Raw genomic sequence first — 27608 nt, 5'->3', positions numbered from 1 at the left:
ATCACAATCAGCGCATTCATGTTGTCGCTGTTGGACAGAAACCTTGTATCTCATTCTCAATGTTTCATCTTTGTATGTATATTTCATAAATCATTGCCCTATTTTATACTTTGCATACTGTACCTCATATGCGAAAGCAGTGTAAATTGCAGGCTATACAAGCTTACAGCACATCGCGGTGTGATGTAAGCATATAGATCTGCTATTTTTGCTATGTTTGAAAGGAATTTAATCACATGCCCAAAATAGGGACACAAGTGGTTAAGTCTTACTTGGGGTTTTATAAATGTTCAATTAAACCTTGTATGTTTTGAACACACACACACACACACACACACACACACACACACACACACACACACACACACACACACACACACACACACACACACACACACACACACACACACACACACACACACACACACACACACACACACACACACACACACACACACACACACACACACACACACACACACACACACACACACACACACACACACACACACACTACCTGATTCCCTTCCAGTATGGCATCCTCCACATCTGCTTTGTCAAGCCCCAGGCACGATGCCACGATGCTGAGGACATAGTCATGTCTTCCATCTAGTTGTGATCGTTTCGCCTCTCGCTCCTCCTTCAACTTTTGCTAAATAAAATGCATTGTAAACACAGGACATTCAGTTTTAATTTAATTTGTCAAAGTGTAGCCTACACTTTCAATTATTTCACTGTAATTCCTAATTTTTGTCTTTTCTGGTCTGGCAATCTACATTTCCTTGTAGTTCCAATAAACACCTGCACTTAATTTGCACTCCGTCCCTCCGTCCGGACACTTTTCTAGTTAAATTATCCAATTCATCCTGTCCTGATGTCCTGTTATGATATGATGGATGTGTGATGTCACCACAAACATTACCTACAAGCTTACAGTGGTATTCAAAAAACACAGGCTTTTGTTCACATACTTTGTAAATAGTTAAGTTGCTGTTTGGTATGCCTGATGAGAGAAGCTCTCCTGCATTCCTTGCAGCTTTGGGCTCTGACATCACTTATGAAATGATAAATCTAAAGAACTACCGGTGTAACCAAAGTAAAACAAAAAATATCCAAGTGTATGCCTCCAAAAAAGGTATTCCATACAGGACCAGTAGCATATAAGGGGTTAAAATATTCCTTAGTGATTCAATCATAAAGATCCACAAGTCCAGTGGAGGACCAAAGTCATCATCCAGATTTGGAGATGCAGCTCTCTGCTTCATATAACCTTTCTAGACACCCAATGAGCCTCAATTGCTACAGATATAGAAGAAGACTACACAGAATACCGTGTCATAGACCATGCTTGTGTTTAAGATATAGGGGCAGTAAAATAAGACACAATAGATGTTGCCAGGTTCCGCTGCTTGGTAACAGAGGAACAAGCCTAGCCAACACATTACAGGATAGTTTATGTTGGCTTTGGTGTGGCAGATGTACACTGCATTTAAAGCTCAGCCTCTCACGCTTATCCTCACTTGAGCAATTTAAATAGCAGAGAACGGGGAACGGTCAATGAGCTAAAAATAACCTTTGACGTCACTTTGACCAGCAAATTTCTGAAAAGGTGCCAATGACGTGGAAGTAACAACCATTTTCACAACAATGCCGGAAGTGTCTACCAGCATTTCTAAAACCATTAGATTTGTTTCATTAGGCAGGGCTGGGAGATATAACAACTTGTTAATGAAATATGATCCTTCAGGTTTTAGTATTTTACCTTCATGATTGATGAAACACTGTAATGAATTTAATGCATGAGCAACAAGCAAGAATGTGCATAGAATTTTAAGAAAGAGAGAGGGATGGAGTTAATATGAGAAATTAATTAGACAGAGAGTTCGAAACACTGAAGATATGGATAAGACAGCTGAAAAGATATACACAGTGCATGTATTAAATAGATAAAGTCAGAGAAGCACTGATAAAAGAAGAGCATGGTACACCACATGGGTCTTTTTTTACACCCTCTGAGGCTGAGCTCTGGGCTAGCTGGCCATACCGTGTATATTCCAGGGGGTATATAAGAGCGACAGATGTAAGGGAGAGGTGGAGAGAAAAAGGTTGCTATTGTAACATGCAGCACAGACCACTGGCACTGATTGGATTGAATCCCCACTGCGACAAAAAAGGAACATGCTAAAAGATGTAGGCACTCAGTGGTAGTGCAGTGTTAGAGCACTCTCTGGACCACAGCATTCGCTCAATTGTTTGTGGTGAATTATGGGTAAATTGGGCATGGGCATCAGGAAGATAAGTGATTCCATATTGCCTGCAGGTGCCTGCCAGCAAGCCCTGACAGGACAGAGAGCAAACACAGCTATTGACCCACAGGTCTGGACAGAGGGCACTAACATGCACACTGTGAGTGTCAGCACGAGGCAGTTAGGAGAGCGACCTGGTAATGAATCATCATACCCACCTAGCCTGCAGTACTCAATAGGGAGAGATAGAAAGGCGTGCGTGCGTGCATGCAAGCACTCATGCACAACTCAACTGCACTGCACTCGTGCACACTAATAGATACCCTGCCAAGCTAACAGTTGCTGGGGTGACCAACCATATCACACCCACTACCTCTCTTCTGGTGTGTGTGCATGTGTGTGTGTGTGCGTGTGCATGCATGCGTGAGCTTTTCAACTTGAGTAAACAACCAAGTCACACACACACACACACACACACACACACACACACACACACACACACACACACACACACACACACACACACACATACACACACCTAAGTCTTAAGACAGAAACACACAACAAGCCACTATTGAGTGTATGTCTAATACAAAATGACAGCTAGTCATATACAACTAAACTAAACAACATAGAGGTGGTTTCTCATGTGACCACGCAGAGTCAGAGCCACAAAAGGGGCATTGCCAATACAGAAAGACAGACATGTGCACACAGACACATCACTAGTCGCACGTACGCACGCACGCCAAGAGCCACAGCTAAAGTGTACAAACAAACCATAGTGGTTAAGTGTGTAATAGTTAAATGAACATGTTCAGTGTGTTAGTGGGCAATATTGATTTTGTGACACCTTATGACGTACTAGTAGTGTAGTGTATGCAAATTGTTGTTCTGCTCATCCCATGATGGATTTGTAATTAGGGAAATGAATGATGATTGAAAGAAAACTATGTTGAAACTATATAAAACTATATAAAAAACTATATAAATGCTGAATAAAAGTATTTAATCCATTTGAATTCAACCCCTGCTGTAAAATGTAATCAAAAGACACAGGCGAAGCCAGCATGGTAGATCAGATACGTCTCAGTCTTGCTGATTGGCCATTTAAATTCAAAGCACAATATGAAAGCAAATAAAGTTTGGAATTCACACCCAGACTTGACATTGCACATGTCAGCACAGGAGCAAAAAGAGCGATCAAACATTGGTTAATGATGACAACATCAACAGGACAAACAATGACAAAATAATGTATGACTTTGACTTACCCAGATGACCCTCTTAACTGTTCTCTTCCAGAGCTGTGTGCTGAATGATCGGTACATGACAACTAGTGCTCATATGTCTCGTTCAAGCAACTTATCTCTATCTCTTTTTCCCTCTATATACTGATATGTTCTACACAAACAAGTGCCCAAGAGTAAGAGGTATTGTCCAAATCAAACAGTAAGCGGTGGCCAGTAAGCCACTGAAAGCCAACTGAAGCCATGCCTGCTTGACTTTAAACACAATGACAAAAGAAATGATACAGTTACAGACACCTCAGGGTCAGGGATCAAGAATCCCAGACCAGGATAGAGTAACAGCTTAAACAGAAGCAGAATTAGTCCTCACAGTGTTATCCACCGTGTTTCTAAGTGGTCAAGGAATGATAATCAAATATAAAATAATCTAACATTTTATTGAAGACAAAACATTTGTTCTCATGATATAGCACACAATGCTTTGTAGTGTATGTGTATGTGTATGTGTATGTGTATGTGTATGTGTGCGCGCGCGTGCATGTGTGTGTGTGTGTGCACCCGAGCATGTTTGTTTTCTTGACCGGACTGTCAAGAAAGCATTGATTGCCCCAATTCTCCCAGGATTCTATGGTCCTATATTCCCATGACGCTATTTTGTTCCGGGTTACAATTTCTCAAGGTCCTATCTATGTTCCCCATCTGTATGTAGCACTTACTGTAATGGAATGGAACATAACAAACGGTCCTGTGTTACCAGGGTCCTGTGTTCCATAGCTTTACGTATGCTCTCTCCTAGGGGTACCCAGTCTTATAAAGCATAATAGCATCATCACCTCATCATCATCAGCATATAGAAGTGTCTATTTGTACGTCTCTAAATGTTTTGATGAATTGAACACGGTGGACCCTGTTGTAAACAAGTGTAATGCTTAATTGGGTCGTCCACTCACAGTTAACAGTCTTTGTATTGAGTTTGTGCTTGAAATGTACTGTAATTCTGCTGTTAATAAATATTTCAATCAATCAATCAATCACATAACGGAAATAAGATTATAAGATGTTCCACAGGAACTCAAAGGGGGGTTCTCCATGTCCATCCATTTACTTCAATAGAGGCAGATGCTCTTCCATCCATTCCAAAGGGGGGCACTAAACTTTACTCAAACACCTACGGTACTGCTGGGTCAATCCTAGCGTTGGTAGTAGGTAAAAACATTTTTTATATTTGCGCTACAGACGAGCGAGCGTAGGAAGAGAACAGTTCCATAGCTCTAATGAAGGCATTAGAGCTATGGACCAGAGCTAGGTCAATCCCAGCACATACCACTTCCGCTATTTTCAGCGACAGCTTTCCCCACAATAACAGAAAATGGAAAATACACTAGTATAGAACCCTAAAGGATGGGCTGGACGGGTGGTTAACTTCTTGCATTGTTTTAAATTCACACAAGTGTAATATGTATGGCCCAGGCCGGCTTAGCAGTCCGGGCACATAGGCAGGTAATCCAGCCTGACAGTGTGTTGCGGGTTCGAGTCCCGATCCTGATAACCTTTGCTGCGTGTCTTCCCCCCCCATATCTCATTTACCAGTAAGACGCCTGAGGTCGAGAAGCGACCTCGAGGTCGTGTGCATGCATCCGCCTCGTTGACGGCAGACTGCTGGGCGAGCGCTGGCGCTTTGGCATGGGGGGTCAGATCAACATAGAATTAATTATGTACTGGCCATATAAGGAGCATGTCTTGAGTGTACAGGGTTTGATGAGGTCAGATCAACATATGGAATGTCAGAACAGGTCAGCTCCATATACAGTATATGGAGATCTAAGGGTGGTAGCGGGGACAGTTTCTTGAGTGTACAGGGTTTGATGAGGGCCCAGGTAGGGCCGGGTATTAATTTCCGGGCCACCGGGCCTGTTGAGAACTCTAGTTTTTGCCGGCTGCCGGACGCTGCTGCAATAATAACTTTGGGGCAGGCCCGTCTAGAGTTTGAAATTTGAATGGACAGGTATAAGTCAAAAGGGAGACATCGAAGAGGAAGGATGGATGGGGAAGGATCAACATATGGAATGTCAATTTACAATTTAGCATACGCTTAATCCAGAGCGATTTACATTAAGCAATAACAAAAAGCATGGCATACATCACATAATATAAAAAGTAGTTATCATGAAACATGATGTCACAAGACCGGGCCACCATATATGGTGCCCGGCCCACTAACTGACGGGAAATGCTCGATTCCATAGTTAACTGCAATAATAATAAAATAGTTTAAACTAAAAGGGCCCTCCCTGAGGATCTATGGGATCTAGCTGGTTCATTCCTTAAAAGCAAAGTGAGTGAGAATGACTGGCTTATCAGATTGGGGTACCTCGGGGGTTTTGCAGAATGGTAAAAAGGAACGGTCCCAAATTCTAGGATCTGGCTAAGATATGTATGCACTTCATTTACAACTTGGGAACTATGGCTAATTCTCTATCCGGGACGAAATACCTGAAAATGACCACACCCTATATAAAATGACCGCTAGTTGAAACATGGATCTAACTTCTAAACCGTTGGAGCTACAGATTTTCTGAGATGCTCAAAATGTTGATTGACTCATGTTTGAATACCGGTACTCAAAAGACCATATTCACACGGCGGTCATCTTTCCACAAGTTAATGGCAGGGTGGAAACTAGCCACAATTTGCCATTGACCGCCCATACATCCAAAGTCCTATCTAATTGTATTCAATTATGTCAAACTCACCAACATTGCAGCTGTACAAAAAGCTTGAATGATGCTCTTTCTATCTGCAAAGTGTCCGAGTTTGGAAGCACTCCCTTTCAGTAACGCACTAAACGCAGCATCCTGCTGCCTCCTGCATTATGTGCAAATTCAAAACAGGTGGTAAGCAGGGCCGTTGAGTGATTATTCAATGAGCGCTTCCAAACTCCAATACTTGGAAAGAAATCACCTGCAAGGAATTTCTTGACATAAAGTAGCTCATAACATGGATTTTTGAGTGGTGCAACCACTCCTACAACCAGCAATGTCCGTGTACCTGTTTACCTGTGTACCTGTGTCTGTGAGCACGAGTATGTGACTTATTAATACCAGTAGGGGGCGCCAGAAACAGAGAGAGGGGTAGTGCTGTGTCTCTAATAATGAGAGAGAGAGAGAGAGAGAGAGAGGGGGGGGGGGGGGGGGGGGGGGAATTGCACCACTCAGTTCACAAGTGTGTGATTTTTATGAAACAAACACTTTGCAGATAGAAAGAGGATAATGAAAGCTTTTCGTACAGCTTCAATGTTGGTGAGTTTGACATAATTTATTACAATTAGATTGGACTATGTCGGTTTGGATGTATGGGCGGTCAATGGCAAATTGTGGCTAGTTTCCACCCTGCCATTAACTTGTAAAAAGACGTGTGCATATGGTCTATTGAGTATTCTGAACATTTTGAGCATCTCAGAAAATCTGTAGTTCCAACAGTTTAGAAGTTGTGTTTCAACTAGCGGTCATTTTAAATATGGTCTGGTCATTTTCAGGTATTTCGTCCCGGATAGAGAATTAGCCATAGTTCCCAAGTTGTTCGTGGTGGTCATATTAGCCAAGAACAGTTGAGATATTCTCTCCTAAATTAAGTGCATACATATCTTAGCCTGGTCCTCTCTACTAGATGACTGTTGCATGAAGCCAGTGGTGGAAAGTAACTCAATACATTATACTTCTACTCCACTACTTCTCAGAGGTATTGTACTTCTTAGAAGTATTGTATGTTTTAATTCCACTACAATTTTTTGAAAACATTAGTTAAAAGTTACTTATTTAGATTATACTACAAAAAAACACTTAATCCCTTTATCTATTCGAAAATAGCTGCTCTACAAACTCACAAACCGCCCACTACGATGCGTTGTGAGCTTGTAGAAAAAATAAATGTTAGTACTTTTACACTGGTACTTTAAGTACTATATTTTGATGCCGAGTTCAATTTTGAATGCAGCTATTTTACTTATAGAAGAGAGTATTTCTACATTGTGGTATTTAATTGTCACTTTTACTTAAAGGTCTGGTGGTGACACACACACATACTATATAGTTTTTCAAGCACCTGGAGACTGGAATACAAAGTGTCATCATCTATGCAGTAGTCTCGCGTAGCCTCCCACAATTTTCAATATAGCATTCAGAGATTGTGGAATAGTTGTCTGGCTACGCAAAACTATCTCTGCAGTAGCATTGTAGTTAGAATCATTTATCCTACTGTCTTGCAAACTTAATAAAAGGCTTGGTCTGCATTGTAGGCCAGTATAATACTGACATCTAGGTCAAAATGAAACCTTTTGTTCAAAAAGTGCTGCATATCTGGGCCTTCGTTGTTTAATTCCAGTCACATTAATGATGAATCACACTTGCACCGACTCGAGAAAGCGATAAAGAAGAAGTCATGCAGACTCGCAGAGAGAGGCAAGCAGTGGAGCAAGCACTCTGCTCTGTAACTTCAGATCTCTTAGCTCACCTTACCTTGTTTAGATAGTCTGGTTTAAAGTGTTGCATCGTCGCCACCCCTCAACAAAGCAGATCCTTTTTAAGCTGTTCTGGGCTCTTAAATGGCATTACTATTCATGAGATTCAAGAAATCCTGCTCGGTATAAAAGAAGAGTTGAGACAGAGGACAACTGGCTGAGACAGAGGACAACAAGCCGTCATTGACCCTGTCAGAAACGTTACTACCCTGAAATTATAAGATTGCTGATGCTCAAATGGGAACCGCAAACTACGTATCACGGTGTTGGATGACCACATGTCCACTAGGCAATTATGAAGGTAATGCTATCGCCTTACAAGTCTATTAGAATAGTGTGACTGATAGACAGAAGAGGAAGCCGGGGAGGTAGATAGGATATAGGTATACATAATGGGTTACAGTTTCAGTTAGCTCTGGTCCATAGTTTTAGGAGTTCTTTTAACGCTATGGACAATGAGCCTAAGTTTCAGTCCATTTTTTTTTACAAATTTAACACTGCACAAAACATTACTGACACACACAAATACTCAGCCTGCAATGCCCTTTTTTGTTATTTATTTCTGAGGTAATTTGATCCCCCATATAAAACTCTTGGACAACTCTGATGGCCACACCATTTAGGATGTTTTATGCATTATCATAGAATGGGTAAAAGACGGGGTTAAGCAATGAAAAATGGGATTCAATTTCAAAATAGACAATGGAGCTTTGCAGGTGTCATATTTGACTAAATACCTCCCAAAAGTGAGCGACACCCACAGCTGCAATAGAGGGAGCAACAACAATGATCTGGTAACACGTATCCACCTATTCAACAAACTGTAAATTGTCGCACACACACACACACACACACACACACACACACACACACACACACACACACACACACACACACACACACACACACACACACACACACACACACACACACACACACACACACGCACACACACGCACGCACGCACACACACGCACGCACGCACGCACGAGAGAGAGAGAAGGAGGCCACCCGTTGCCAATTAAAATCAAATTCCATCGGACTTTACAGGAACATCTTGTAGATGATCAGACATGGCTGGCCCCATGAGGGTCTACAAGATGGCTTGATAGCAGGAAATGATTGCAAAGGTTTGCATTTGAAAGCAGCTAGGTCATACATTTTTCACCATGCCATGACTGATTTTCTATGGTGAACTGTCTGGTTGGAGAACTGCCATGAAATAGGAGACCTGTTGTGAATTATGGATGAGGGGGGAGACTAGAGAGAGCGAGAGAGCGAGAGAGCGAGAGAGAGAGAGAGGGGGGGGGGGGGGGGGGTGGTTGGGGTGCTCGCATAACAATGAGGGGAAAACAGCAGAGCACTTCAACTTATGGAACGTGAGGCTTGGGTGATTGCACAATATGAGGGGGGTTCTTAGCTTTTTTAGAGTCTTTCAATTATGCAACTTTGCATCCACTCATTTTATACCCTTCCCCAGGTTACCTGAAAAAACTATATTGGAATCTATAATGTCACCCTCAGACTCCCTGAATAACATCTCCTCCATCTACCACGCTCTTATCTCTTCTAAATTAACCACACTCTCTGGGGTGAGGGGTACATGGGAGAGGGAACTTGCGACGGAGCTACCCGAGGATTTTTGGAAGGTAGTGCTATCTAAAATAAACTTGTCTTGTCTATGCGCCCGTATGTGTCTTATCCAATTCAAAGTGTTTCATAGGACACACTACACTAAAGCCAGGTTGAGAAGAATGTTTCCAAACACCAATGACTCCTGCACCAGGTGTCTTCACTCACCTGCAGACCATACACACACTTTTTACCTCTGCCCAAACACTTTTTTGATACTCTCTCCGCAATCTTTGGCTTTCCTGTTCCTCCGTGTCCTCTAGTTGCTATTTTTTGTGTCTCCTGTGGAGGGCAGATTCAGTAGGTTTCAGGCAGATTCAGTTGCCTTCACCTCCCTTATAGCGAGGCGCCGCATTCTGCTTCACTGGAAAAATCCTAACCCCCCTGCCACGACATCCTGGCTAAAAGACCTGGCATCCTTTATTCACCTAGAAAAATATTTAATTCTCAACTAGAGGCTCATTGAATAACTTCTCTAGAACCTGGGACCCTTTTCTTTTACATATTCATTCTTTAACTGCAATTGATTAATTTCCCTCTCTTCCTTAGCTTCTATTATATGGTCATCTCTTGCCTACAAGTTTCTTTCCCGATCTTTTTTTTTTTTTGTAAGTATTGTTTAGTATCGTACATTTCTCTATAAGTCTATTCTCCCCTCAGGGCTAGCGGGTGGGTGGGTGGGTGGGTATGTGTTATTGTCAGTTTTGTTTTGTCTTGGATGGTGTTGTTTTTGTTTTGTTTTGTTTTTGTGCACTATGTTCCTTGTATGTCTTGTATTTAAAAAAATGGAAAAAACCCAATAAAACATTATAAAAAAAATATATATATAAGGGGGTTTGGCATTCTCCCTAATGATGACCCCTCACATTGACACAACCTCACATCTCTCATGCACACATTTACTCGCATCGTCGACGTACACAGTACACACATTGATGCACACACATTCCCGTGCATTACACACCAACATGTATCAGTCAAACTCTCCTCTGAATTTATTGGTGATGTGAGAGATTCATATAAGGACTATATGTGATGCTGAAAGGCACCTAGATTGCTCTATGTCCATCTTAAATGGGTCTTTATTAGTTGTAACTAAATGTTCAATTTTAGCTCATTATTTTGCATTGCTGAGTTGCATTAGAGTGCTGCTCTGCCATTGTTGGTTCTAATCACTTAGAGCTCTGGGCTGAGGCTCTATTTTCATTTAATCTTTCATTGGCTCATCTTGTAAGGTGCAGTACAAGTCATTTTACTGCCTCTTAAAGGACAACTGGCCTAAATTAACATTGATTATACATAACATTGAGTTAAAACACACACACACACACACACACACACACACACACACACACACACACACACACACACACACACACACACACACACACACACACACACACACACACACACACACACACACACACACACACACACACACACAAGTTGGCCAATAACATTTACAATATGTGGTTTCGGTTTAACAATGTAATATTTTTAAGTAATGCCTCTGAGCAGTTTGGTTTGTTCTTAATTTCATTGGTATGAATGAAAAGGTGACTGTGGCCGCCCACAGATAATGGGTAAATTCTCTGGTTCAGACTGGTTACGGCTAGCCTAGGTTACTGCTATCAAAGGTGGATGTAGACCACTAAATAAATAAACCATTGTATATTCTACAAGTCCACAATGTCCAACCTTGCCTTGGAACAACTCCAATGCTGCAGGAGTGGTACAATAATAGCACTGCAAGCCTGTAAGGTTTAATGGTATAACATCACTGGTTTTTGGCTACAGGTCAACTGTTTTGTGTTAATGTACTTGCCCAGAAGAAGGTACATACATTTTTTGATTTATTTTTTGCAATTCTACAGAATCGTTTCATTCCATGTTAAATGCTTATTGTAATACTTCATACTTATCTTAAATTATATTTGCATTTAAACAGATTAGTCTGAATTAAGCAAAATTGCTATGCTGTTAATGTCATTGCTAATGCCATTGATTTACTTAATAAAAGCAGACATTAAAGTGCAATAAAATACATCTAAGTGGTGAGCAAGACAGATAAGCGGTTGAAGATGGATGGTTGGATGCATAGTGAGCAAGCATCATGTTTTGAAAGCCTACTAGGTTAGTGATTAATATAGAAATACTGCCATCTAGTGGAGTTCAGTTAATACCACATCAGCTACATTTTTGACCACTGTGACTGAATATAAGGGCAAGCAAGATGAACAAATTCCTACCTAGGCTAGGCTACTGAAAGGATCAGAGTCATTATGGATCAAATAGTAATCTCAGCAAGGCCGACGGCTTCTCAGTTAAAGTGGGTGACAATATTATCACAAAAAAAGACAATATTACCTATACCTACTGTAGGTTCCATCCTGGAGGCAAAATAAAATGGCAAAAAAAAGGTCAACCAAATTACAGAATTCCTGTACAGGATCTCCTCACTGGTCAGCAAAAAGACCTTAACAGGAGCCCTCATACAAGGTTTCTTCGACTATACGCATGCACCTCATGGTATTGGTACCACAGCACATCAAGGACAAGGTTCCTTAAAACAAGGATCCAGACATTCCAAAACAAACTGGTCAGGCTACCACTTGGCCTTACTCCAGAACCCCGCTTAGGGTTGACAACAGAGTAGGCCTACAGCAACTTGCCTGGTCTACAAGATTCGCTACACCACTAAGATATACCCTGTCAAAATACTTTCTTAATGTCAATGAAGTCCACCATCACAACACCAGAGGGAGTTCCACAAACCACATTCAACCCAGATTCGGCTCAAACAAGGGGTTAAATACATTTTACTCCTATGCCACTAATATGTGGAACACTCTACCAACAGCCGCTAAGAAATATGAATCCCTAGACTCCTTCAAAAATGCTCTCAAGGTACCCCCCCCCCCCCCCAAACAATTGTATTGACCTGGACTTTTTGTATTTGTATTGACCCATTTGTATTGACCTGTACTTTTCCTTTTTTTAACATCAATTATGTGGTCATTATTTATAGGCCTACCAGTGGCTCTCAAGGACCCCCAAAACAAATATGTAGAAGTAATTTGGCCGCACCACCCATAGATCTGCCAGGGACCTCCAGAAGCAGACTTAAAAAGGTCACTTAAAATATATAAATATAGCCTAATAGCCTATAGGCCTACTATGTATATTCACAGATTTGCACACATTTTATTTCTACAAGCTCATATGCAGCACGAATTGGTCAACAGGTTTTTGCCTCTTACATCATGAAAGGCAAAATACAATAATAATTCAAGGTAAGCCCTACAGCAGGGAACAGAAAAGACTTGTTAATGTAGCGTTGCTGAATGCATTGCAAAATCAATTAATTGTTGCTCCAATGACATTCAGTGCATGACCGACACAAAGTGGCCTATATAAGGTTGTAGCCTAGTCAGTGTAAGTGTCAGTAAGCTTAATGAAACTGAAAGCACTGGTGCAAGACAAACGACAACAATTAATTACAAGTTAAAGTTACAACGATTAGTATTTGCTAAAATGATAACATCACGAATGAAAACAGTCAAACCTGCATCTCCTTGATTGACTCGACCGGGGCAGTGGCCTGGATGTTCCTGTTTCTGTAGCTGGCTTTCGCAGACCGAGAGCTGAAAGACATGATCAAACATTCCACCACAGAAGACTTTCTTTCTTTAATCACCATGCACTAGTGTCTGTGTTTTCCTTTAAATAACGGTTGGCGTTTCTGAAAACTCTGAAAATCCTTCTGTAGTGTAGGTGTGCTGTCCAGGCTAAATCCAGTGACCTAGCCTATGCCTCAGCTAATAATGACTATAGGATAGGGGAAAACAAACAACTTTCCCCAACAATAAATGTTGTTAGCCGTTTCCAAGGCAACGCGAACCATGACTTTTGGGCAAGGGGGGCGGGGGAGAGTTAACTCAACCAGTGAACCGCTGTAACCACACGACATCACCGTGAGCTGCCTGCTGGCATTTAGGCTAAAAGCAGAACTTGGAAAGGAATTAAATTGTAGTCCAAAAGAAAAGCTAAATTGATAAGCAAAATCGTTGTGCTATATTCGAATGACCGAAGAGAAAATAATTAAGAAAAAATGTTTTGTTTTTTTAGCACAACAAACTGATACTGATTTGCTTTTCTGTAATATGGATAGTGTGTGTGTGCGTCACAGTGCGTGTGTGTGTATTCGCTTCGGGTAAATGTAGCCGGCGACGGGTAGACGTTTAGTTACCCGAATACACACACACACACACACACACACACACACACACACACACACACGCGCGCGCGCGCACGCGCGCGCGCACGCGCGCGCGCACACGGCCCGAGAGAAGGCAGTCGTTCGAAGCAACCCATAGATGGCAGCAGTGCATCACAACAAGGAATGAAAATGAACTGAAGTGGCCATGCATGCACTTGTAAAAGCGAGCGTTCTGTGGGATTAATCTCTGTTGCATTCATTGTAATTTGTTTGTAGTAGCGCTCTGCGTGCAAAACTACTCACCCAATAACTGCGACTTTTTCTCATCCATTGAAGGTTCTGGCAGAAAACATGTAAATTATTCTTAATCTTATTGTAAGTGAAATAGCTCCACTTTTCCACGAGATTCACACGGACAATTCATTCTCTATAGCAAGCATTCACATTCTCATATAGCATTCTCTAGCCCTCCAAGCAGAACCCAAATGCTACTGAAGTTTCTGACATTTGTTCGACCCAGTGCATTGGGTCCTGTTCCTCGTCGTCCATGCCACCTGATTAAAACATTTACTGGCGCATGTTTACATGTTAAAACGCCTCCCCGCGGTCTTTGACGATATTCTTCAGTATGAGGCTTTCTGAATATGTAAAGTATAAGTACACATACATACCTTTGCGAATATCTCCTGTGGCGCGGAAGCCGTTAAGTATTTTTAATATATGTTTGCCCGATTTGGAAGCTTGGATTCTTCTTGTTTATTGACACCTCATTGTACCGCCTATCTGGCTAGCTAGTGGCGCTATAGCTATGACACAGCAGATCAGAGGCAGGGACGTAGCCTCACAAGCCAACCGCACACCGGGAGGCGGTACAATAAACGGTAAACAAACAAGAAGAAATAAAGCGACCAAATCGGTCAAACAAAGATTAAAAATACTTAACGGCTTCCGCGCCACAGGAGATATTCGCACCGGGATGTATAGCTACTTAAAGTTACCGAATTCAGAATAACTCAAGGAAAATAATGGCGTCACATGCCGCGGGGCCTATTTTAGAGAGAATCTCCACATCCGCATTTAGGAATTTCCATACGAAAATACAGTAGCGAGCAGGGACCCAACGTAAAACTAAACAAAATATCAAAAAAGTTTTACGTAGGGTCCCGAAAGGGGCTAAGCATTCTCTATAGTCAGCATTCACAGCATACAACTTCACTCAATTAGCACATGGGCACACAATTAAAAACAGGTGTGAATCATGATATATTGATATTGCATAAACCTCAAACAGTCAACGCACCTTAGTTCTCGTCGTTCTTGTATTTGTGTGTGTGTGTATTTCCCCTCACTTACAGTATGTCCCCCCCCCCCCCCCCCCCTTTCACCTCCTTTATGATGATTAAAACAATAAGCCACGAGAGGTCTCCGGTTACCGGGTATTTTACAATGGCTGGGGGCGTCTACCCTCCCAGCCATTGTAAAATACCCGGTAAGCTGGGGCCTCGAGTGGCTTATTGCTTTTCTAAAACGGTTACAAACATATAGCAATATTAACCTAATAAAACTATTAAATTCACAAAAGTAGCTACGCTTTGCGCCACCAGAGTGAGCCACATCACTTCCTTGTTTTGCTGCAAGTAGGCTACGGGAGAATAGCGGTTGATGTCTTTACGGGGCCGCCTGGAGCCACACATTCAGTCATATGAGCCGGGCGTTGCTTAGACGCCCGCACGGCATGGGTTTGCAAGGCAATCAAGCGCTCCTCTTCCCCAGTACAGCTACAGAGATCCGGAATTAGCTGCGAATGATATAAAGTGATTGGTTATCGGTTACCGTTTTAGAATTCCTGTTTTTGGCTATATAGAAGTTTATTTGTACGTCTCTAAATGTTATGATCATGAATTGAAAAGGTGGACGGTCTTCGGGTCTTGTAAACAAGTGTAATGCTTTATGGTGTCGTCCACTCACAGTTTGTGTGTGTGTGTGTGTGTGTGTGTGTGTGTGTGTGTGTGTGTGTGTGTGAGTGACTCTGAGTGAGTGAGTGAGTGAGAGAGAGAGAGAGAGAGAATCAGACTGTCTCTGTTGCTGTCTTCTGGCAGTACTCCAGCCTGTGAGTACCCTCTAGGCAGCGCTGCGTGCTACCACGAGTCACAGTCAGCAGCATCAGTGAGTCTCAAGGCCTCAGGCCTGATCTTACACATCCTCAATGAGTTCTTCACCTGGTCCTTATAACGCTTCTTGGGGCCACCTGCCATGCACTACTACTACTACAGTACTCTGCAGGGCAGTCGGTCTTGAGGATCCGCATCAGAATCCGAGTCAGTGCAGTTGGTGCTGAGTGATTACAGACTGGGGCTCCTTATGGAGAAAATGGGTAACACAAGGGAGGAAGACATTGAAGAGCACAGGTAGTTAGGTAAAGTTAGCTTAGTTGTGGCAAATCTGCAAAATAAATGCTTACCACTAGCTTTCTTATGTGTTCATAAAGGTGTCTACTGTCACAGAAGAATGTGTTCCAACCCAACTCCCTTGGGAAACTTTGTGACAGCTGCTGAAAGTTGGGGTACCATTATCAACCAATATAAGGCAAATAATTCCAAATTTCATTGGAAACTTTGATGATGGAGAGGGCCCCCCCCCCCCATAGGGCCTTAGTCCTACTCCTCCCAGCCAACACTCCCCACTGATTTACCCCCCCCCCCCCCCCCCCCCCCCCCCCCGATTTACATCAAAAGGGCATGTGAGCTCAAACACGCAATTCAACATTTTGGTTTTAAGATGTTGATATTCATTTTGTATTCATCCTTAGGACCCAAATCACACCTTGGAAAGCATGAGTGTCTATTTCAAAAAGTGTTTTTTGACTGGGGTGTCATATTTTGACCTTTTTTGATTTACATCAAAAGGGCATATGAGCTCAAACCAGGGGGGCAGTCAGACATATATTTTGTGAAGCCACTAAGGAAATCGGGACATCCTGAAAGTTCATATATTGGCCTGTTGTGGCGCTGTCATTGGGCCCAAAAAACCCCGATATCCCCATAGAGGTCCATGTATATGGGCCCAAATTCACCTAGACTGTATTACCTTAATAAACATGGTCATGAATACTTTCTGCTTCCAGTCACTAGTTTAAAGTCTCATTTCTCAATTATGGTCCCATTTATTAAAAAAAAATTCTGAGAGGCGTGGCTACCGTTACAGTCTATGATCGGGAGCCACCCGCGTGCGAGTCAAAATAAAAACCAACGAAGAAGAAGGGGGGAAGTCCCGCCTCGTTGTCTGGGCCAGCCAATGGCCAGCTGGGCCCAAACGGATCTAGAAAGATGCCGATTTACAATTCAAGGACTGACTGGCTTCATTTTACGTCCATATCAGACCCGGTGAATGCTTTGTCCATTTCTTTTACAGTCTATGGCTCAAACCCACAATTCAACATTTTGGTTTTAAGATGTTGATATTAATTTTGTATTAATCCTTAGAAAGCATGAGTGTCTATTTCAAACAAAGTGTTTTTTGACTGGGGGGGGGGGTCATATTTTGACAGCAGGAATTGCCTGTCATAATTTGCCTGTCATACCCCCCAGTATTAGGATGTATTAGCACACATCCTTGTCTTACTGCTGTGCATAATACAGGGAAAGATGCAGAATCTCCAATGGTCACATGGCCGGGCCAATGGGCCATCATCCCATCGTGGAACTGGTGGAGGATGCTGAGAAACTTGGCTGGGCAGCCAAACTTGGTGAGCACACTCCACAGCTCCCTGTTCATTTCATTGTGTCAAAGGCCTTGGAGAGGGTAATAAAGGCCATGAAGAGGTCTTGGTGATGTTCCCGCTGCCGGCACTTCTCCCAGAATTGTGTGGTGTTGTAAATATCATGTTGACTGTACTCCTTCCTAAACCTGCACTGTGACTGAGGTAGCTTTGCCTCTGTGGTGTTGATGAGCCTATGCATCATCAGCGTGGTCAGTATCCTGCCAGCAACAGAAAGCAGTGATACAGTATCTTCTTCTGTTGCCACAAAGTAAATAAAGACAAAAAGCCCCAAAAGAATATCTATTATAAAAAAGATGACTGTTTTGAAGCTCAATAATGTCTCCAATACTATCCTCAGATAAGTATTCAAAAATACATGTAAGACCTAATGAATTGAAAGCTTCAAAATCAATTGTATAAGTTACTTGCCTGGCTGCCTGTTTAACAATTAACTTAGAAGTCTGTATCTGTCCAAAGTTAAACATAAATAAATAATAATAAATATAATAATAATAATTAATCTTTAAACCGAAATAAGAAAGTTGTCTTTGAGGATGTGCTTTCACCACTGATTCTAATCACCCCTTCCCGGTGATATACTCCCTAAAACCTTGAAAATCTTTAACATTTATTATTTGACCTTTATTGATTCATATCAATCTTCAGACATCTCAGGGATCATTGTGTAAGCGCGACCTCGCTTCTTGGCCTCAGGGCGTATTACTGGTGTTATAAAGGATCTTTTTCTGATTTAATCATAACACTTAAAATCAGCGATTCAATGACGAGATTGTTAGTGACTGGTGCTCACAACAACACAACACATTGATTTATTGATTGATTGAAAACTGTATTCACAGTATGTAGAATGGGTACATTTCAAACAAAAGCTCAAGTTATCAATACAAAAACTGCTATGAGGATGAAACCAGGAAAAGCAAGACTTACTTACATCAGATCATTTTCAGATAATTCAGATCATTTTCAACTCATCAGAACATTTAAAGACGTACAAATATACACTTAAAACAGGAAATCGTCATATATACAGTTAAAGAAAGTTAAAAAATCACACCTGTGAACTGAGTGGTGCAACTCCACTCTCTATCCCCCCTCCTCTCTCTCTCTCTCTCTCTCTCTCTCTCATTAGCAGGCAACAGTGCAGCACTATCTCTCTCTCTGTTTCTGGCACAACAGCGCCCCTACTGGTACTCATAGTCATACTGGTGCTTATAGTCACATAGGTAGGTTAACGTAACATAGGTGAACACATAGGTGAACAGGTGAACACGGACATTGCTGTTCCTTGGAGTGGTTGCACCACTCAAAAAGGGAAACACATATACGTTCTTAATGACTGTTGGTAGGGCGTTCCACATTTTAGTGGCAAAGGTACAAAATTAATTGAATCGCTTGTTTGAGCAGATTCTACAGAGTTCAGAGCTGAGTACCTTTTCAACCTGCAGTTTGTTCCTGTCTGAGACCAGCAGTAAGTGCTGAGTCATCTGCAAACAGGAACAAGTTGAAGTCACAAGCAGGGACGTGCAGAGAGCGTTAGAGAGGCATTGATTGATTGATTGAAATATTTATTAACAGTTTGTAGAATTTACAGTACATTTTAAGCACAAACTCAATACAAAGACTGTCAACTGTGAGTGGACGACCCAATTAAGCATTACACTTGTTTACAACAGGGTCCACATTGTTCAATTCATCAAAACATTTAAAGACATACAACCATTTAGAGACATACAAATAGACATTTCTATGTAGCTAAAGAACAGAACAGGAATTCATCATATGGGAAGCAAAAAAGGGAAAATATACAAGCACTGGGAAAATATACAATATACAATATACAGTGAGGGAAATGGGGTGGGGGGGATTCAGATTTTACAGAGGCCAGTTTCGAATTGCAGCCATCCGTAGGTGCCCTTTGAGAGCGGTTTTGAAGGAGTCAAGGGATTCACATGTCTTAATGACTGTTGGTAGGGCGTTCCACATTTTGGTGGCATAGGAGCGAAAAGAATTTAGTCCCTTGTTTGTGCCGAATCTGGGTTGTACATGGTTTGTTGCACTCCCTCTGGTGTTGTGGGTGTGGACTTCGTTTACATTAAGGAAGTATTTAGACAGGTACATGGGTATCTTGGTGGTGTATCGAATCTTGTGGACCAGACCCATTGCAAGATGCTGTACTCTGTCGACGACCCTAAGCCATCCCAGCCTGTCAAAGTGGGCAGGGGTGAGGTGGGTTCGGGGGGTGAGGCCAAGTAGGAGCCTGACCAGTTTGTTTTGGGAGGTCTGGAGCCTTGTTTTAAGGGCCTTTGAGGTGCTGTGGTACCAAGAGGTGGATGCATAGTCAAAGAAACCTTGTACGAGGGCTCCTGTTAAGGTCTTCAAGGTGTTTTTGCTGACCAGTGAGGAGATCCTGTAAAGGAATCTTGTTCTTTGATTGACTTTTTTGATTACGTTGGTGGCCATTTTATCACCGGAAAGATTAGCCTCCAGGATGGAACCTAGGTAGGTAATTTGATCTTTTCGTGTGATAATATTGTCACCCACTCTAACCAAGAAGCCATCTGCCTTGCTGAGTTTACTATTTGATCCGAAGAGGATGGATTCAGTTTTTCCCAGGTGTAAGGATAGTTTGTTATCAGCGAGCCAGGTGCAGATTCTACCGAGTTCAGAGCTGAGGGTCTTTTCAACCTGCAGTTTGTTCCTGTCCGAGACCAGCAGTGCTGAGTCATCTGCGAACAGGAACAAGTTGCAGTCACAAGCTGAAGTCATGTCGTTAACATAAATTAGGAACAGTAAAGGCCCTAGTATGCTTCCTTGTGGGACACCACAGCTCACTGGGAGGGGAGGGGACAGTGTTCCGTTCACCTCCACCATCTGTTCTCTCCCCTCCAGGTAGGATTGCATCCAGCTCACTGATGTGCTATCAAAACCAATAGCTTTAAGCTTGTTAACCAGTATGGAGTGGTTCACGGTGTCAAAAGCCTTTTGGAGGTCCCGCATGACCATGCCGCAGTATTTTCCAGCATCCACCTCGTGTTTGATGTGATCGCTCAAATAGAGGAGGCATGTGTCAGTGGAGTGGGATGTTCTGAAGGGGCAGGGGCAGGGGCTGAAATCCCGTAAGAGGGCACTTTTGGGCAAAAATAGCAAACATAGCTGATCTACAAGTTCGCATTGCGACACGTTGCTCCAAATAGAATTCATGAGTTGATTATTGTCTCCACCAGGTCGAAGGCGCACGTGCGTGCGTCTGTGCCATAGACTGTAAAAAATATGGACAAAGCGTTCGCCGGGTCTAACATGAACGTAAAATGAAGCCTGTAATAATATGGTAATTCCTGATGTAAGTCGCCATCTTTCTAGATCCGTTTGGTACCAGCTGGCCATTGGCTGGCTCCGTTTTGGACCAGCTGGCCATTGGCTGCCCAGACAACGAGGCGGGACTTCCCCCCTTCTTCTCCGTTGGTTTTTATTTTGACTCGAGTGGGAGGGGAATCCCGATCATAGACTGTAACGGTAGCCACGCCCCTCAGAACATACGCGATGGTTTTTTTTCTTTATGGTCATTTTTTTAATTAATGGGACCATAATTTTCCAAAAAGAATATTATGACATTAGAAATGAGACTTTAAACTAGTGACTGGAAGAAGAAAGTATTCATGACCATGTTTATTAAGGTAATACAGTCTAGGTGAAGTTGGGCCAAAATACATGGGCCTCTATGGAGCTATGGGGCTTTTTGGGTCCAGTCCAGCGCCACAACAGGCCATTATATGAACTACCGATTTCAAATGAGGCTTCACGAAATATCTGGCTGACTGCCCCCCTGGTCTGTGCATCCGTCCGTAGCTAATCACTGGCACCGTTAACCCGGGCGATGCCAAGTTTTGCACACACAAGATTCTGTTCAAAGCTCCCGCAAATCGTTACACACTATCTCTATAGTCATGTGTTCAAGCCGGATCTGTCCGATATTTCATATTCCATCCTAATTGGCTAAAATTAGCTTTCAAAGTTTGCAGGACTGGCCCGTTTTGAACAAAAAGCCTCAAATCATGAATGCAGTGTGCAATTTACGTTAAATCTTTCAGACTTTCCTACTAGGCTGAGGAATATATCCCACCCTTTTCACATTGGCCTGTTATAGCGCCACCAACAGGTGGATTTTTGCAAAACACATTTTTGGAACAAAATATTCCTCAAATCATCCAATTGCCATCCAAGGCGTAAGAAGAAATGGCACCCTTTTCACATTGGCCTATTAGAGCACCACCAGGAGGCCACAACCTGACCTGCCCTGGTGGAGACCTGTGCCCCGACTCGAGGGGCACTTTATCTAGTTGTGGTTGTGTCTGTCGCCTGTGCATAGCCAGGTGGCTATGCAGGTGCATGGCTATGCACAGACAGATGCGTGATCCACAGATTTTGTCACAGGAGGGGTAGGAGAAGGCAGCAGTGGTGGTCGCCTGGTCGGTGGTCCTGGCACGTTGGTGCCTCATGCACGCCTCTGCACTCTCTTCTCTGTGAACTTGTCCTGAAGACGAGTGATTCCCTGAACCCCTTGTAGGAGGGACTCTGCTGGTTTGATGGAGGGTGGTCTTGTACCGTGTTTTCTGGGCCCCCAGCAGACATTGACCATCTGGAAGCTGGCCATAGAGTTTCTGTCAGGGTAGACGGTGGGCTGGCATACGGATCACATGCCCGACCCACATGATGTGGTTTTGGTGCTGCAGTGTGCGTGTTGGTCTGGTCATACATTTCCATTCTCCCCCCCCCCCCCCCCCCCCTCTCTCACACACACACACACACACGCACACGTACGGCAATAAAGGAAGACATCAAATCAACCCACAGATGGCAGCAGTGCATCACAACAAAGGAATTAACTGCACATGCTGAGGATGAATTGATTGTAGGGAAAATGACTTCATGACAATCGTCGTTATACCAGCATCCAGAATTGGCTACATTTAGTATGATAAATAGCTGTCTAGTCTGCCTATCGACAAAACTTTTAATTGCCTTCTGAAATTCAAAACACGTTATCACAATTTATTTTATTTCATACAGATGTAGTCGTGTGGGCTGCTCGCATCACATCAGCATCGCGGTGACGTTGAGGGGCTGTGTCGCACAATGCACCAAACCCAAAACGGAATCCCAGGATATCCCCCTCACACACCCCCACCACCACCTCCCTTTGAAAAGGAATAGCCCTCCTTCTCCACCTCCTCCTCTTCAGTACCTCCGCCTTCCCTCGCCATCACTCCCCTCACGTCCCCACTCGGGAGCGCCGCCGATCGGTCGTAAGAATTTTCCTCGTCGGGGCCAAAATGGAGGTTTCTCGTTTATTGAGGGGAGAACGACGTATTGCATCCGTGCTGTGATGATGATAACACCGTAGAGACTAGACCCGGACCGCTTCAATGAAAGACGTTGCCTTTCCCATTTACTGACACAACAAAACCTTTGTGGATTTCTTCTTCTCAGTGGATATATTTACTGTGATCGCAGCGATGAGCGCAGGAGAGGGGCTGGATGAGGCTGCGAAGGACGCCGCAGACATAGCGGCGTTTTTCAAATCCGGTAAGAAAGTCACAATGAAACCATCGATGTTTGTTGTCAGCTGCCACATTATTGTTACAATGATCATCCACGGATGTGGATTGTGGATGCATTATGCATAGCATAGGTGCCTCACTGGCTGCCTCCCCGACACACCACACTGCACTGTAAAATCCTGAGTGAAATCATTTAGCACCGAGAGTGTACGAATGGAACCAAATAACGGTCCATTTGGTTCCATCTGTACACTCGGAGTCGCAAATGGGTTTGCTACTTTGGTTTGGTTCGTATTTGAGTCCGTCTGTCTGCTGATACTGGTCATTTCGCTATAGCCCCATGTTCCCTCTCCCTACGCTCATTCTGTAGCTCCGAGATGAGGTCACACACTGGGCCCCTCCCACCGCGTTTAAGAAACGGCGCAAGTTTCCGCTATGTAAGTTTCTTACCCTGACGCCACGATTAATTCAAACGTGAAGGGGACGTGGAGGGTTTACACTAATTCAACCATAACAACGCCCAAGAAAATCCAACTAGAGATTTGAACCGAGCCTTTACGTCCCGTATTTTGTCAGTCGCTTCCATGTTTATCAAGGAAGTGTGCGTGTGCGCGTGCATGTCGAGTGAACTGAAGTCAGTTGGAAATTTCGACCAGGGGAGGCGCCGGGGAGGCGCTAAAGCTTTTCAACTTCCTTGATAAACATGGAAGCGACTGACAAAATACGGGACGTAAAGGCTCGGTTCAAATCTCTAGTTGGATTTTCTTGGGCGTTGTTATGGTTGAATTGGTGTAAACCCTCCACGTCCCCTTCACGTTTGGATTAATCGTGGCGTCAGGGTAAGAAACTTACATAGCGGAAACTTGCGCCGTTTCTGAAACGCGGTGGGAGGGGCCCAGTGTGTGACCTCATATCGGAGCTACAGAATGAGCGTAGGGAGAGGGAACATATGGGGCTAGTCATTTCGCATGCAGCGTCTGTGACAATCGTCCAAACGGTCCAAATAATACGTCCCCGATGTCGTTTTGACAATTACACATTTGGATTGCCATGGCGTAATGTTAAAGTCTCCCCAATGCGTACTATAGGCTACGTATCTTCTCAATGTATCCGTCACGAACCCAGCTGGACCTGCAAGCCGAACACTTTGTTCCTTTAAACTGAATCGATTGGAGATTAAAATATATCCAGTATATTGTATGTTCATATCGGATGCTCACAGATAGAGGCCAGGTCATCAGCACATGCCTTTCTAGCATAATATGATGGCACCAGACATCACATCACTATAACAAAACTGGCCATTCTCTTACCATTACACTTACCATAAACGTCACCAAACATAAACACAAGGTAGCCTATTAGTCACCACTCCAGGATCTGACATGTCCAACTAATATCCAGCTCCGATGGATGGCAAATGAAATGGATAGCAAATTAAAGATGAAGATAAGTGTTGCTTTAAGTAGTGATAATAACTATTGTAGCTCATTGTTGGTGGACTGTGGAACTTCATAGGCTAATTTCCTAGCCAAAGTTGAACAAAAACGAATTCATTTAAATAGGTTAAGAGTCGGCAAGCATGCTTTAGCTTCGCCTAATCTGATGCACATTATATCAGGTCATAAGTGGCCTACATGGACAGCTTAAGACACAGTTGAGCACTCTGTGTGGTGTGGGACCACCACTCTGATGCCGCACACCACCAGGGTAGACCAGAAGACACAGGCAGCTGTCCCTCAGCTGTTTGTCTTTTGACACCTGGTGCCTCAGGGTCTGCTACTCACAGTCTGCACTGATGACCACATGTGGAGGAACATACACACACACACGCACACGCACACACACACACACACACACACACACACACACACACACACACACACACACACACACACACACACACACACACACACACACACACACACACACCCACTTAATACATGTTTAATTATACAAAAAATCACACATTTGACTGCAGAAATTGCCTCTGCTCTCAGACGGTTAGGAATGTTGTCAAAATGGATTGTATTTAAATGCTACAGTCTGCGTGATGGGTGGTTGGGTGTGTGCCAGTTTATTTTCCTATAGCTGTGTTATATCAGGCTGGAAAGTTGGCACACAGTGAAGTTGGATTTCTTGAATGTTTATATAGCGGCAAACGCAGCTCATACAGTATTCATGGTGAAGACAGAAATAGGTTAGACTGCAGGAAACATTTTTAAGATATGAAGAAAAAACAATACGAGAAAATGCTGTTTTCTAGCACATATAGCTGATGGGCTAGTGTTGACTACATAGAACTTGGAATTGATATGCAGACAGGACAATCAATTCATGAAGTGGTACTTATTGTAAGCATTGTATTGTTATTAATCTGGCAGTATCAATTCTCCATGTTAATTAAGTAACTATGGTAATCCTCCAATTCTGCTCGTGTTCAAACGTATTTTTTTTTAAAATAATTTCATCAAATCCGACTGTATTGTCACAGTATCACAGTTTTACAGGTGTAAAGAAACATGGGCATCATTCACTGTTTTCAGGAAAGGGAATATAGAAAGTAATAACAAGGGAAACAATTCAGAAAATATTTCTGATATGAGTAAATATTTATAAACATTATACATAATTTCAATTGAGCCTAATTCCATCCATGCCATCCATCAGTCCAAACATAGCCTTCATTACTTTTCTTAACGGCCATTTGATTGATTGAATACTTCATTAGTCAGAAATGTAAACAGCACAGACATTTAGGCTAAAAGGATAACACAAAATAGTCCTGGGGTCTTGTTTTCTTGCCATCGATCCTTCCGCTCTAGTAGCTAGTAGCTAGTCAGGAGCAAGTGCGACATAACAGGAATTTCTTATCTCATCCATTTCATTATAAATCAAGACATACATATAAATCTTTCCATTCATTCGCTTATCCATTCAATCCATCCAGTCATCCAGTTACTTGCTCTTTATACACACTCATTTGATCCATTTGCAACTCTAACAGAGTGTCTCAGTGTCTTATATTAACAGGATTTTACTGTGTAGGAGTTGTAAAAGCAGGCACCTCTCTCTCTTTAACCCCTGGTTTGTCAAGTGTTGAAGTCTTCGCTCACAGCTGCCCAGCTATGTTGCTTCCAAACCGTTAGGAGTGCGTGCCTGCGTGCGTGCGTGCATGTGTGCATGCGTGGGTGTGTGCACTGTAGTGCCCTAATTAGTCACTGAAGTTCAGAGACCAAAACAACCTGTGGTAAAATACTCCAAATGACTGATTGGATGGTTGGGTTGGCTGTGAGGATGGGTGGCTGACAGATTGCCATTCTGTCTAAATTCTGACCAGCTAATGAACCGACCGACAGACTGAGTTGCTGCCTGGATGACTTTTTGGATGCATTGACTAACTGTGTAACGAGGTGGCTGTCATGGGGGGCTTATTGGTTAATCGAAAGATTAATGAATGAACACCTGGCTGAGTAACCGAAATTGTGACTTGTTTAAATAGATCCAGGCTCAATCACACAAGTGGGTAATGAAGATTACAGCAGGGGTGGTTTAAGCTGAGATCAAGGTCATAAGGCTCCACCCCTCAAGGCAATAGAAAAAAAAGAAAGGAACTGCACACACTAGTTAGCAAAATATCATTCAGATTCGTGCAACACTTGGACCCATAACAATCACAAGGCAGTCTATCCAAATTATCTCCTGAAAATGCTTCTCCTCTCTTCATGATTAATCTCAGGAGGACCACTGATGGGAACAGATGGCACTCCATCTTTGCATCCCACACTGTTGCTGTGGAGCACAGTTCGTCCATTGAGTCACACTCCCTGGTTGCTCATGCTGTGGCTTAAAGGCCCGATCCGGAAATTATCATCCAGAAATGGTACCACGTGAAATTGAGATGCATTCATAAGCATTCTTGGCAACTTGGACTCGCATATGGGAAATAAGCCGCCTGAAACACATTCCAACATCATTCAAAGTTTGAGCATGTTTTACTTCTCTTTTCCTGAGTGAGGCCTCAGTCATACAGTAGCTCAATAGCATCCTGCTGACTGCTACTGAGAGCCCATACACAGCATGATACCACGACACTGGGAGAATCTTTAATGGGACATGATGAAAGGGGAATTCTGGATCAGACAGAAATGTATTGCTTGAATTCATACAGTATGAGTATTGTATATCAGACAGAAGATAGTGCCCGAGCATTTCTGTTATTGGTACAAACCATATACATAGATAGGTTGAACCTCAAATCATAGTCTCAAGCTGTACTAATTACAATAGGTAGGTACAATAGGTAATACCAGTTCAGCATCAAGACAGGTCTACAATATTCCAATTGTCAGAACATTATAAAAACAAAGGATGCATGACACAATCACATGCAGATTGGTGTTGGC

At 42.8% G+C, this 27608-nt stretch overlaps 2 protein-coding genes across 2 annotated transcripts in view; one reads left to right on the top strand and one right to left on the bottom strand.

The window, feature by feature from the left end:
- Positions 1–13299, bottom strand: part of dnah5 (dynein, axonemal, heavy chain 5) — a gene marked incomplete at its 5' end in the record, with an annotated part of 139517 nt that extends 126218 nt beyond the window's left edge. Inside the window, 2 exons of the mRNA XM_083760609.1 lie at positions 518–652; positions 13210–13299. Coding sequence (XP_083616735.1) covers positions 518–652; positions 13210–13299 — 225 coding nt within the window. The remainder of the gene's footprint in view (positions 1–517; positions 653–13209) is intronic.
- A 9812-nt stretch (positions 13300–23111) lies between these two features.
- The window catches only part of triob (trio Rho guanine nucleotide exchange factor b), a 162078-nt gene continuing 157581 nt past the window's right edge, over positions 23112–27608 (top strand). The window contains 1 exon segment of the mRNA XM_083761057.1: positions 23112–23227. Coding sequence (XP_083617183.1) covers positions 23158–23227 — 70 coding nt within the window. The 5' untranslated portion in view covers positions 23112–23157.

The sequence above is a fragment of the Protomyctophum parallelum genome (assembly GCF_964188405.1).
Source record: "Protomyctophum parallelum genome assembly, chromosome: 3".
In the NCBI taxonomy this organism is placed as follows: domain Eukaryota; kingdom Metazoa; phylum Chordata; class Actinopteri; order Myctophiformes; family Myctophidae; genus Protomyctophum; species Protomyctophum parallelum.
The sequence above is the reverse complement of the archived record's forward strand: the minus strand, read 5'-3'. Positions and strand labels throughout refer to the sequence as shown.